Source organism: Esox lucius, chromosome 2 (genome assembly GCF_011004845.1).
Source record: "Esox lucius isolate fEsoLuc1 chromosome 2, fEsoLuc1.pri, whole genome shotgun sequence".
In the NCBI taxonomy this organism is placed as follows: domain Eukaryota; kingdom Metazoa; phylum Chordata; class Actinopteri; order Esociformes; family Esocidae; genus Esox; species Esox lucius.
In genome coordinates this window covers 14,882,414-14,896,849 of record NC_047570.1, presented here as the reverse complement: position 1 = coordinate 14,896,849, position 14,436 = coordinate 14,882,414, and the positions used below count along the sequence as shown (strand labels likewise).

General features: G+C 38.9%; 1 protein-coding gene across 4 annotated transcripts in view; it reads left to right on the top strand.

The window, feature by feature from the left end:
- Positions 1 to 211: 211 nt before the first annotated feature.
- sbf2 (SET binding factor 2) overlaps positions 212 to 14,436 on the top strand; it is a 141,785-nt gene continuing 127,560 nt past the window's right edge. For all 4 annotated transcript variants that reach the window (XM_013138397.3, XM_020054565.2, XM_013138396.3 and 1 more), the window contains exon 1: positions 212 to 561. In XM_013138397.3, the coding sequence (XP_012993851.1) occupies positions 507 to 561 (55 nt within the window). In that variant the 5' untranslated portion in view covers positions 212 to 506. The remainder of the gene's footprint in view (positions 562 to 14,436) is intronic.

The window sequence follows — 14,436 nt, the reverse complement described above, 5'->3', positions numbered from 1 at the left end:
GTTGACCCCAAGCCAGATATCCTATACTGTTTGTGGAGATCTGAGAAGAGTTGACTGGTGCTAGTTACATGGTAATAGGTCCATCATGATCTCTGATTGGATAAGGGAACGTTTCACCATATTATCTATACCAATCAAATCCTATTTGATGCCGACAAATGAATAGGGTGTAGGGTTTAGGGGTCGTTTTGGCAACCATACTTTTGTGATGTTTCCAACAGGATATTTCTAGCCTAAAATAATCTAATCTAAATTATGTAACTTTTAATGAATTTGTATGATTCTAGTTGTCGTGACCATCCAATAATTGAGAGGGCCCACAGCGGTGTGGCAGGGTGTGACAGTGTTTGCGTATCCTGCAGTTCTATTTGTAAACCACGACCCACGCCCAGGGATGTTGCTACTGCGGTACGCAAGCGCAATAGCACTCCTGTCAAACATGGCTGTGCTTTTGAAGAAAGAAAAATGCTGAATTGTGTTGGTGGATACTGGAAAAAACAGCAAACATGGCGAGATTGGCTGATTATTTCATTGTTGTGGGATTAGATCAGGAAAAAACCGGTAAGTTTTTAAACGCAATGGTACAAACATGAATACCAGATTGAGCTTCAAGAGCTTGGATTTATCCAGGCCGTCACTGTGGTTAATGCTATCTGGTTAGCTAGCATAGCTAGCTAGCTAGTTGTGAGATTTGAAGCAGTCTGTTGCATCTTAGAGTTGAACATTGCTTAAATTGGATTTGGTATTGCATTTACAACAGTTTGTATCAGTTACAAATCGTAATGACTTTGGGGGAGGGGGGTGTAATATTGATGATTGAACTTGAATCGAAGTTTCATTGAGTCTATCTGTGTTACTTTAAAATCCTGGAGTCGAAGTGGCAAATCCAGTCTTCTGGAATTTTATTTATGCGTGGTTAGCAAGTTACCAAGTAACCGAAAGTACATGAGTTGCGAGGTTTTGTGATTTGTCTTGTCTTCGATTTTGCAACGATGAAAATGTGCAGTACTTCAATCAATCAGATTTTTTTAATAACGCCCCTTTTACATCAGCAATGTCAGTTTCACAGCTTAAAAGCCCAAAGACCAGTTAGTGTATATTCTTCAAAAGCACACTGGAACGTTTAGTCAGGGACACTGACATGTTCAGGATTCCCTTTTGTTTAACAATGGCAAAATCAAGAGACCATATGAAATCCCAAAATGTTTATACTTGTTAATTTAGTTTTTTGCTTTGTTTTTACTGCGTGCGCCCAACTAGCCCACGATTTTTACCTTTCAATGGAATGACAGTCTAATTACATTGGTTACAGCTCTGGAGCTTTCTGTTACAGCAGCACATTGCCAGATGTAGACAGCATTTTTAATCAGTAGGCTGTGATAATTAATTAAAAATTATTTGTATCCCAGAGCATTGCACGAAAGTATTAAATCCAGTTGTTTGATGCCATCACACCCTTCAGAACAAAAATATGTGTGTAATCCAGTATTCAACTTAGGGATGCACAGATACCAGTATTGTGTATCGGGACGATATTGGGCTCGTACTTGTATTCATACTCCAATACCTTGACTTAAAGCTATTTTGCCACAACTATGGAAGTATGCTTGGGTTCATTCTCCATTTGGAAGACCCATTTGTGACCAAGCTTAACTTCCTGACTGATGTCTTGAGATGTTGCTTCAAAATATCCACATCATTTTCATTACTCATTATGCCATCTAACTTGTGAAGTGCACCAGTTCAATCTTTGTCCTTGTGTGCATTTGCAACCCGCCGTCTGGCTTTTTTTTATGGTGGTTTTGGAGCCGTGGCTTCTTCCTTGTTGAGCGCCCTTTCAGGTTATGTTGATATAGGACATGTTTTACTGTGGATATAGATACATTTGTATCGGTTTCCTCCAGTATCTTCACAAGGTCCTTTGCTGCTGTTCTTGGATTGATTTTGCACTTGTCGCATCAAAGTACGTTCATCTCCTTCCTGAGCGATATGACAGCTATGTGGTCCCATGGTGTTTATACTTGCATACTATTGTTGGTATACATGAAGATGGTACCTTCAGGTGTTTGGACATTGCTCCCAAGGATGAACCAGACTTTGGGAGGTATACAATATCTTTTCTGAAGTCTTCTTTTGATTTTCTCGTGATGTCAAGCAAAGAGGCACTGAGTTTAAAGGTAGGCCTTGAAATACATCCAAAGGTACACCTCCAATTGACTCATATTATGTCAATTAGCCTACAGCACAGTCAACATAGTGTATGTAAACTTCTGACCCACTGGAACTTTGCAGTAGTGAATTACAGGTGAAATAATCTGTCTGTAAATAATTATTCCAAAAAGTACTTGTCATGCACCAGTTAGACCAAACCAACTTGCCGAAACTATAGTTTGTTAACATGAAATCTGTGGAGTGGTGGAAACATTTGTTTCAGTGACTTCAACCCAAGTGTATGTAAACTTCTGACTTCAACTGTGTAGCTCATTCTCAATTTTGATTTTAACCAAGGTTTGGAAATGTTTCTGCACACTGGTGCCCCGCCACATGCGGCTGGTGCCCTTTTACATTTTTTCGCCCCTGCCCCTCAGAGTCCACAACTTGTTGACAAACAACTTAAGCCTATTAGTCTACTCCCGGAGCACGTGGACATGCACATTTTTCTAAACAAAATAAATTCTCATAATAATATGGAGATTGCCTAATATTTCTTGACATTTTTGTTAAGATCCTGCATCTATGGATGTGCTAGTCAGATTTTGTTTGTTTTTTGTTCATTCATTTTGTAATATATTCCTTTTAAACTTCCTTTCAAGGATATTTGTTTATTCACTGGAACGCATCGGTAGGTTTGTTTGATTTAATGCGCTGTAACGTAACTCTGTTAGTCTATATGTTAAATGTAGGTTTATTTGGAAAGTATAGTTTTATGGGACTGTATAAAACATTGAATTTATTGCATAACGTTAGAATTAAAGGTTTTCTCCATTTAGTAAATTACCTCTCTTTTTGGCATGAGTGGGTAGGGTCGACTATTCGACGACAAAAGCTGAGGAATTATCGACAGTGAAAATATTTGTCATGCACATCCTTATTAAAGTTGCACTAGTATATACTTTTTTATATACTACTATATACTTTTTTGCAGTTTTCTTAGTGTATGCTGTAGTAGACGGGAGGAATTGGCAGTTTGTCGTTCTGGTCTCTAGCTGCGTATTAGTACTATATGTATCGGCCAAATCTCAAATTGCGTACTACGAGTACATACTTAGTGGATTTAGCAGCAGGATATTATGCTAGCACCGCTAACTCAGATTTACTTTTTAAAAATCAAAGCCATCATGGAAATATATATGGCAATATAGTTAATCTAGTCTGTCATTTTGTTTAATATCCGTTACAACGTTGTTCTTGTCTGTTCTTTTTTACAGACTACATTGTTAAATAAATGGCCTTGTAAATTTCAATTATGGCTTTTATTGTGATAAATAATCTGAGTGCTGCCAGCATAATATCCTACTGCTAAAATAATACTAATGAAGCCTTGTTTGACCATCACTTACAATAACAATCAATTTAGACCACGATAATTGTCAAGTAAAAAGACAAGAGAATTGTGGAAAAAACAGAACCTGGTCCACAACATGTTTATAGGGGTCAACTAGTTTTTTTTACTGAAGAAACTCTCCCTAGTGCAGCTTTGAGTACTAGGTATCCCCAATGTCAAGATTAGACATATGCAAGATTATCTATGCTTTCTACTTCATAGATCAAATCTTGATAGCATTCTGTCAAATGGTCACTGTGCATCACAAATACATGTATGCAGGATTGAGTTGTGTGTGTTTAAGCCTTAAGGGGTTCTCATCCACCACCACTGTATGGGATTTACCAGGGTGATTCAATTACCAATTTAATAGAATGCTCACCAGATATAAGATATGAGGTGGAGTGTAGAGATTAATATTTTTCAGAGAATGCACCACAGCATTTTCCTTCCCAAGAAAATTGCAAGTAACTACTCGGATTCCTAGTATTCCTGTTCAAACCAGTTATTTTACAAGCTTTAAGTGTTTTCTACAAGTCACAACACTTTTTTTTTTTTTAGTTTTCTTTTAGATTTTGCTGTTTTATGTAGGCCTATCACACTCTTAAGTCAGTGATTAAGACTGGCTACAATTCAGTGTAAATGTGAGGTTTTTATCCTACAGCTTACCTAAAATGGAAAATGCAGCTTGGTCCTTTGAGGTTTTATTATAGTCTCTGCTAATCAAACAGATAAGCTGTAGAATATATTCAGCACCATGGATAGTACTGCAGTTTTTACTTTTTGCACACACCTAAATCTTTCTGAGTCATTAGCTAACTAGAATATATTTAACATAAAAGCTAACATATTTATGGCATTGCATATTATACTGAGGTTGATATTGGATAAGGCTGTTTTGTCATACCTTTACAACTCTTTTCCTTATAGAACAAATAATAAAGCAATAGAATGCATGACCCAGCCCCCAATTGGCTTGAGGTAATCTGCCATATTAAAGCAATTAACTGATACAGATTATTACATCTTGTGTGCCTATAATTGTCCTCTACTTATTGCTCAGTGATATATTGGTGAATCCCTACTTGGGACTATGTATTTGAAATGAATAAGAACCAGTTTACTCAGTTATAAAGAAATGTTTTATTCAGGACAAGTGCTGTTTGCCTTGGCATGGTAGGAGAACCTGTTACACAGTTTTTGTGCATGTATTTCATAGTGCATGCATCTTTTTAAGGAACGACTTAAGTTCTAGGATGCTTTACTTCTGAAGGCCCCTTTGCAGTTGTGTGAGGGTGTATATCCTTAATGATGGATCAGCCCACATGTGTAACCTCCTGCACATTTTATTTTCCATTTACCTTCTGTGTCACTGATTGTGGTACATTCATGTAACCTTAGGGTTAGATTAATACAAGTAGGTAGGCAAACCAGAATCTTAAATGTTATTGTATTAAGTAGTTTTCTAGGTCACCTTTACAGTTTCACTATGAACAGTATGCCCACTTTTAGTGTATGGCTGTTTCAATAGGTATTTTGTGAATTTCACAGACATGCGCGCACTTGATTGCACATGCATGCGCATGCACACACTTTGTAGTGCATTACAATCTAACATTAATTGTAACCCTAATCCCATGCCAAAAATAGCTTTTCTACAAGTACGCCGTACTGCAGATAAGGTCCTCACTGAGTATTTTCCTTGGTTAACTATACTTTAACTATATTTTTGAAGATTTCTAGCTAGAACTCAAAAAACACCAGTGAGTACACACACTGAACTTGGTCTCTCATCCAGTGAACCACCGGGAACGACCCAGGTTAGATTATAAGGTAAGCCAGCAGTGGGATGATGGAAATATCGGAACCCATAAGAGAGTGAAGACCCATTCCAAGTGCAGTGGCATATTTCCAGGTCCTGTGTGTGACTGGGACTGGTCCAGCTGAGTCCGCTCTGTTACCAAGGGCAGCAATGCACATTAATAGGTAAACAGTGTCCTCATCATAATTGACTCTCATATTAACGCCAACTGACAAATGACTTTTGTGCCATAGGAACAAAATGTTCCTGGCATCACCAGAACCTAGATGGACTGCCATCCACATAAAAGTTAGTTGGGGTTGAAATGTTATTCCCTCTATTCTAATTTGGATATGGATCATTTTGAGTAAAGAGGCGACTCTGGGATGCTGCCCCCCCATCTTCATCGGTCCAGTGTCAGTCTGAGGGAGCGAGTTGTGAGTAGTTATTGGGGTGTCTAGTGGATTTCTTAAACAAAATGTGCTGAATGTTAACTGTCTAGACATTGTTTGTGGTTCTAGTGATGAAACGTTCACTTGAGTGTCCCAATTTACCATTTCTTTGCTGCAGTTCTTTACAGTAGAATTATTACTCACACTTCTCTCACTAGGCCTACAGTCTTACTCCAGGCTCCAAATTTGTTTGTTTGTGCAAAATGTAATTATTTTAATGGTCACAGTATAGGCTATATTTCCTTATTTGTGAAAGTCTTCATTTGCAATAACACAAACTGTAACTAAACATGTTTGTGTTAACAGGACCTGTGTGTGTTGGAGATTAATAGCTTAAATGCCACAAGAAAGTGTTGGTGGACATGTGCATGAAAAACCACAGTATTTCTGTACTTTCTGCCCTTTTGATATACATTATGTACGATAGCAATCTGTAAAACTCATTGAATCTCCACAAATGCAAGGGTGCCTTATTTCACATTAAAATAAATATTTTTTTACATGCCACTAAGGACCGCTCTACTGCTCAGCCTGCCTCTGCTCAGTAATCATTCTCATGGACTAATCTTTTGAGAGGCTGAAGCAGTCTGCTTTCACATTTGGCCCTGCCAACATTCTTTCGATATTTGTCATCTGCAATATCCACATAGATGACATTCTCCTTGTAGGCTTTTCACTATAGGCATACTCTTTGTCTTTAAAATGTCTTATACTTAAATGAAAAAGGTCCAAGTTAGCATGTGGACGGTGACCTGTTAGGGGCTTGCCAGCATTTGCTCTCCAGTGGCCCACCAGTGGCAGCTGCCACTATTCTAACAGATGTCGTCTGCTGGCCCACTGGCTCATACTAAAACACATTTTCAATAAAAAAATTAAAAATAATAATCAACATGATTTCCTAAAGATTAATTTGTGATACAAATGTTAAAAGGCTGTCAAACAATCATCTCCCTAATTAAGTTTCTATCTGGTAATTGCCAGACCAATCTCTGTTACCAAAAGCATATTCTGTTTACACTGGAGTTGACTTGCCAAAAGCCAGTTTTATGATGCTGATGATGATGGAGGGAGTATTTGGTGACAGTGATTACTTTGTTCTGCATGATCTGCTTTATTGTGTTAACTTAGAAGTGAAAATAAAGAATTACACCCCCATGGATTGTACTAGACTGGCGACTGTCTTATTTGATCCATAAACCTTGGATTTATATTTTTGCAAAAAGTATGTACTTGGATGCATGCTTGAATAAGCAGTGTGTTTTTCTCCTTACTGTGGTATACCGTTTCTTTTCTATTTGCGTTTGGGCTGAAGTAAATTCTTTCTGGCTTGCTGCCCGCCACAAAACGTAAGTTGAAAAGTGAAATTATGGAATTTGCTCTGCTGCATGCCTCATACTGTCAGCATATGTGACCAAAATCATCACCTCTCTCCTAATTTAGTCATAGTGTGTGTTTCTAAGGCATTTAATCGCCCATCCTGGCTTCATGACAGAATTTACGCTGTATTAAGGTTGTAGACAGAGAAAATGGCTTATGTAATGTCACTCATTCATAACGAGCGAGAACAAAATGCTTGCAGATGCCTGATGGTGGTGTGATGTTGCTGTGTTTCATGTAAGATTTGCACCTTAGGGAATGGGGCCATGCCAAAGGTCCAAGCAGGGTACATTTGCTGTGGGTATAAAGGCATGCCAGAGGTGTAAGTGGGCTAGATTTGCTTTAGGGATATAGGCATGCCAGAGGTCACAATGGGCTAGATTTGCTTTAGGGATGTAGGCATGCCAGAGGTCCCAATGGGCTTGATTTGCTTTAGGGATGTAGGCATGCCAGAGGTCACAATGGGCTAGATTTGCTTTAGGGATGTAGGCATGACAGAGGTCCCAATGGGCTAGATTTGCTTTAGGGATGTAGGCATGCCAGAGGTCCCAATGGGCTAGATTTGCTTTAGGGATGTAGGCATGCCAGAGGTCACAATGGGCTAGATTTGCTTTAGGGATGTAGGCATGCCAGAGGTCACAATGGGCTAGATTTGCTTTAGGGATGTAGGCATGCCAGAGTTCACAATGGGCTAGATTTGCTTCATCAGTGCCTACAGTAACATGGGTCAAACAGTTTCTTCATACTTCATGCTTGATATTAGCGTCCCCTGTTGAGGAATGTGTTTTTGTTGTAGTTGGTTTATTTCTTAAGTGTAGCTTTGTGACTTGCTAACTGTAGATCTGACATTATCTTGGGTATGTAAAGTTATCCAAAATGTTTTATATTTTCTTGAGTACCTTAAAATAGTATACTAATAATTGTGATAATATTTATAATAATAATAATGGACATTTTATTAATTGAAAAAAATGAATTGAAAAGAAAATAGAAACATTGTATTACACACAACCCTGTTTCCAAAAAAGTGATGTTGTGTACAATGCAAATAAAAACAGAATGCAATGATCTGCAAATCATTTAATCCCTATATTAAACTGAAAATAGTGCAAAGTCAACATATCAAATGTTGAAACTGGGAATTGTTATTGCTTTTGGAAAATATCTACCCCTTTTAATTTCATTCCAGCAACATGTTTCAAAAATGGTTGGGACAGGCATGTGGTACCAATATGTTGCATCACCTCTTGTACAACACTGTAAGTGTTTGGGAACTGAGGAGACTGATTGCTATAGTTTTGAAAGGGAAATGTTTCTTATTCTTGCTTGATATAGGATTTCAATTGTCTGTGGGCACCACCTGCAAAACCATTCCCTTTTTGGGGGTTGTCTTGCTCTTACCTCTCCAGTGCACCTGTTGTCTCTTTCATTTGCACCAAAACAGGTTACACTGATTCACAATCGCTTATGCTTCCTAAATGGATGGTTTGATATCCCTGATGTTATATTGTGATGATTACGTGTTCCCATCATTTTTTTTTTACCAGTGTATTTGGATTCTTCTTTGCATGGTAGAGTTTTAACTTGCTTATGTGGATCCAGCGACCAAACTGTGACGTTGGTTTTCGGGAAGTCTTCCTGAGCCCATGCACGTGATGTCCACTACAGAATTGTTTCTGTTTTGAATGCGATCCCGCCTGGAGGGCCGAGGACCACGGCCTTCCAATATCGGTTTTCAGCCTTGTCCCTTGTGTACAGAGGTTTCTCCCGATTCTCTGAAGCTTTTAATGATATGTACTGTAGATTGAGATCCCCAAACTCTTTGGAATTTGACGTACAAAAACGCCATTCTTAAAATTGTTGCACTATTTGCCCCTGTAGTTTTTCAGAGTGGTGAACCCCTCTCCATCTATACTTCTGAAAGACTCTGTGGGATGCTCTCTTTATACCCAATCATGTTTCTAACCTGATGCCAATTAACTGAATAAGTTGAGACTTTCCACCAGGGTTTTTTTTTTTTTTAGCATTACACAACCTTTCCAGTCCTTTCTTGCCCGTCCCAGCTTTTTTGACACGTGTTGCTGTGATCAAATAAAAAATGGGCGCATATTCTTTAGCATTACACAACCTTTCCAGTCCTTTCTTGCCCGTCCCAGCTTTTTTGACACGTGTTGCTGTGATCAAATAAAAAATGGGCGCATATTTTCCAAGAATCCATAACATTTCTCAGTTTCATCATTTGATATGTTGTCTTTGTACTATTGTCTATTGAATATAGGGTTTAAATGTTTTGCACATCATTGCATTCTGTTTTTATTTCCATTTTACACCGCGTCCCAACATTTTTGGAAACAGGTTTGTATTAATACGGCCTAAAATGAACATCCACCACCAGGAATCATTTTTCAATTCATTCCTGTAATTCAGGTATTTACAATATTAACTTATACATGAATGAAACTGAATCATTTTGAATACATCAAAGAATTGCCTTATTTCGAACAACCATAGGTTAGGCATACATTTACTTTCAATACAGTAATCCACTTAGGTGATACTATTTACTTGGTTTGGCATTTTTATGATCTAGCCTACCTAAGCAGGCCCGGTGGTAGAACAAATGTGTTCGATGGGCATTTGATTTCCATGGGCAGGCACGTTTATCCTACATACCAATGTGGAATAGTACCTTCAGCACGAGGGACGGAAAGCATGCATACCATACTTTGTATTGCCCCCAATGCCCCCCGTACCGCGGGGTCTGTAACTAAGTGGCTATTGTCTGCAAATGAATATCCGTGTTGCTGTTATAGGTGTGCAGGAAGTGCACATCTCCAAAGCTGGTAAAACACCTTAGTGTTGTACATCACATTTACATTAAACCTAGGCTTAATTTAGAATGTGCCCTTATTCAGTGAGTGCATGCATTTTACTTACTGGCCCTCAGTGGGAATCAAACCCAGAACCATGGCGTTGCGAATATCATGCTCGTCTGGACTATCATGGGCTTTTTTGATACGTTCCTGATTTCATTAGATCGGACATAGGGGAATTGGAAGTCTGTTGCGACTCCGAGTAGTGGTGGGAGGGAATATTGGATGGTTTCATAACAGAATTTTATATTTTTATTGTTTTGAAAGAAAATCACTTTTTTTGTTCTCTCTAGTTGTATGTAGGCTTCATGATTTGCACCAAAACTCCCCAAAATATTGAAATTGAAGGGGTTGATATTTAATTGTCGTACTGTAGAGCCTTCAAATTCAATGTGACCTTGCCTAGTTGTTGAAGCTTCAAGACCTCAGCATTACAATGACTAACTTTACCTTGTTTTTTCTGTAACGTGTGGAATCTGCCATATGCTTGGTCAGAAGAGTCAGTCTTACTTCATTTGGCTTGTGGCAGTAGGTTGGCTTATGGCCTACTCATGTTGTGGTTGTTGTAAATTTTCCAAAATGTCCAATGTGGAAATGAAGGTCTGCTGTTATTGAACACCAGGGATTTGTTGCCTCCATCGATTGGCTTATGTACTTCAGGCAGCTTCCCTTTTAGAGAGGCATCCTGACCACAATGGAGGATTTCCTTCCTTTCTGTGGTACAGCATAGAGTACAGGGGGTGAAAGCCGAAGATTATCCAGGGATACTCCGCTGACTACACTGCTTTAGAGTGTCTATCCAGATGAGGGATTCCGTTTTCCATTTCTTTTTTCTTTAACTTCTATTCAAGTACTTGTAAGCAGAGTAAAAATAAAAACACTTTTTTCATATGGTTCAGTTGGAAGATTAGGCGTAGGAAAAGTTGGCCTAGGTGGCTGTATGTCACATTATGATACTGTAGGAAGGAATGCAGAGTAAGCCATGGCTGGTCACTGTCCTTCATCTTTTACTGCCTCATCTTTGTGAATGATCCATTTGTGTTCACATTCAACCGTACACTTGTTTTGAAATCAGCCTGATATTTGACTTTTTTCAGAGCCCGCCTTGAGGAGGTTGTTTATATTCTTGTATATAATTATTTCATGTGGATATTTAAACATAATTTAGAAAAAATACTTTTCGCTGTTAATATATGCCTAAATGTTTATTTTCTCAAACAATAGTCATGTAACGTTTTTGAATACTAACAATCCGTTGGGATATTCAGATTACCATTTCTTTCCCAGATGTTCACAAATGATGCACCAACAGCAGCATACTTTCCAGCTGCATCACCATCTCGTGCAGCAAGGTCCACAAACACTAACAATAAAAAGTTAGGAGTCACTTAAAAACATCATTGTTTTCTATGAAATCATACATGAAATGAGTTTGAATAGGAAATATAGCCAAATGAATAGGGAATATAGTAATTGGCAAGGTTAGATATAATGATTTTTAGTTGAAATGATAAAAGCTTTGCTTTTGTTAAAGAATCCTCCATGTACAGCCTTGATGACCTTGGCATTCTAGTTGTCAGTTTGTTGAGGCTATTTGAAGAGATTTCACCTAATCCTTCACGAATCACCTCCCACAAGGTGGATTGGCTTGATGGGCACTTCTTACATACCATAGGGTCAAGCTGCTCCCAGAACAACTCAATGGTGTTGAGATCCAGTGTCTGAGTTCTTTTGCCCATCTTAATCTTTAAAATCTTTAATTTTTATTGGCTGGTCTGAGATATGGCTTTTTTCTTTGCAATTCTGCCTAGAAGGCCAGCATCCCAGAGTTGCCTCTTCAATGTTGACACTGATACTAGTGTTTTGTGGGTACTATGTAATGATGCTGCTAGCTGAGGTCCTGTGAGCCTTCAGTTTCTTAAACTAGACACTCCAATGTATTTGTCCTTTTGATCAGTTGTGCACCGGGGCCTCCCGATCTTTCTATTCTGGTTGGATCCAGTTTGTGCTGTTCTGTGAATGGAGTGGTACACAGCATTATCCAAGACCTTCAGTTTCTTGGCAATTTCTCACATGAAATAGCCTTCATTTCTCAGAACAAGCACAGACTGATTACTTTAAGAAGACTTTTCTTTTTTTCTGTCCTTTTGAGCCTATAATCGAACCCAAAAATGCTGATGCACCAGATATTCAACCATTCTGAAGATGGCTAGTTTTATTGCCTTCTTTAATCAGCAGAACAGTTTTAAGCAGTGCTATCATTATTGCAAAAGGGTTTTCTAATGATCAGTTAGCCTTTTATAATGATAAACCTGGATTAGCAAACACAACATGGCCTTTGGAACACAGGCCTGATAATGGGCCTCTGTACGCCTACAGTATTTAGATATTCCATTAGAAAGCTGATGTTTCCAGCTACAATAGTCATTTACAACAATGTCTACACTGTATTTATTATCAATTTGGTGTTGTTTTAATGGACAAGAAATCAGCTTTTCTTTTTAAAACAATACTTCTAAGTGACCCCAAACATTTGAATGGTAGTGTGACTTCGAAGAGTGTTAAGGTCAGAACAACTCCTGTGACATGCTGACTGCCCTCCTGGGACATTAACTCCACTCGCTGACTGTCCTCCTGGGACATTGATTCCCCATGATACCACATTAAGGGCAGTGTTTTAGTCATGACCACCTATACTAAAACCAGTCATGACCAAGACCGCGACAAGAACAAGACTTTGAGGGATCGAGACCGAGTCAAGACCAGCCCATGCTGACCCCTGTCCACTGTTGAAAGCACCTACAATGGGCATGTGAACATCAGAACTGGACCGTGGAGCAATGGAAGAATGTGGCCTGGTCTGATGAATCACCTTTTCTTTTACATCACGTTGATGGCCGGGGGCGTGTGTGTTGCTTACCTGGAACACATGGCACCCTGGATGCACTATGGGAAGGAGGCAAGCCGGTGGAAGCAGTGTGATGCTTTGGGCAATGTTCTGCTGGGAAACCTTGGGTCCTGCCATTCATGTGGATGTTACTTTGACACGTACCTGAGCATTTTTGCAGACCATGTGCACCCTTTTATGGCAACAGTATTCCCTGATGGGATTGGCCTCTTTCAGCAGGATAATGCACGTTGCCACATAGTAAAAATGGTTCAGGAATGGTTTAAGGAACACAACGAGTTCAAGGTGTTGACTTGGCCTCAATTCCCCAGATCTCGGTCCAATCGGGCATCTGTGGGATGTGCTGGACAAACCAGTCTGATCCATGGAGGGCCCACCTTGCAACTTATAGGACTTCAAGGATCTGCTGCTAGTGGCACCTACTCAATATTAGGCAGGTGGTGATAATTGTATGGTGTGTGTGCGTGCGCGCATCGGTGTAACATGAGATTTTCTTTAAATAAAATCTTCAAAAGGTATTGCAAAAGTGAATTTTGTGTGATTTTCCGTTTTCAATGCAAACAAATATAAAAGAAATGCTTTGCAGCTGAAATCAAGTTTACGGTATGTATTCAACACTTCTCCTTTTCTCTACTGCTTGTGTGTAACTATGTATTTGAACTCAAAATTAGCACCCTTTTAATTAGTGCCGTGTGCATATGGCCAGGCAAAGCAGCTTATTTAATATGTAATTTATTTTCATTTAAGTGCAGGCGCATTACTCTCTCTGCTTTCTCATTTCTAGCTCTCTCTCCCAAGTGAAGGAGCACGGTACCACAGCTTTAACTTAACTTTATTAAGTTTGAAGAGGTATGCAGCTGACATTAGTTGATGTAACGTAAGTTTATATTCCTCATTAGCTTGATGGGTTTATGTGGTCTGGCTCGTCACTGTTTTTCACAAACAAAAGCTGGCAAGCAACTGAAACTAGCGCCCTGAGACGTACAGTATATAATGTTACATAGGTAGCTAATACTCGCTAAATCTCTTTGGGTAAAGGGGGAAGAGATTTCTGAAGAGTTTTGGTAGATACTGAGGCAGATTGCGAAAATTAGGTAGGTAGCTTTGCTAGAGTCACTTACATATTGCTTACCTTTTTCTGTTTTCATTCTTGACTGGTCTTGAAAGAATATCCTCAGTCGAGTGCTACAAAACTGAATAAGGGCACAGAGAACCTCATGGACCACTGACACCCGAGAAGTTCAGGAGCATAACATGGATAAAGAAAGTAAGACTAAAGCTTCTGTCTCCAGACAATTGGACTACCTGCCCTGCACCATGTTCTCCAATTTAGATCCCTTTTTATATACACACATGCATGCTAAACAATACTGTTGTACTATGTAAATTGTGAACACGTAATTTTTTTTAACGGAGAAACCTATTATACATTTGTAAACCGTTAATGAAAGTTTCCTTTCAGTATGATTCCATGTGAAATT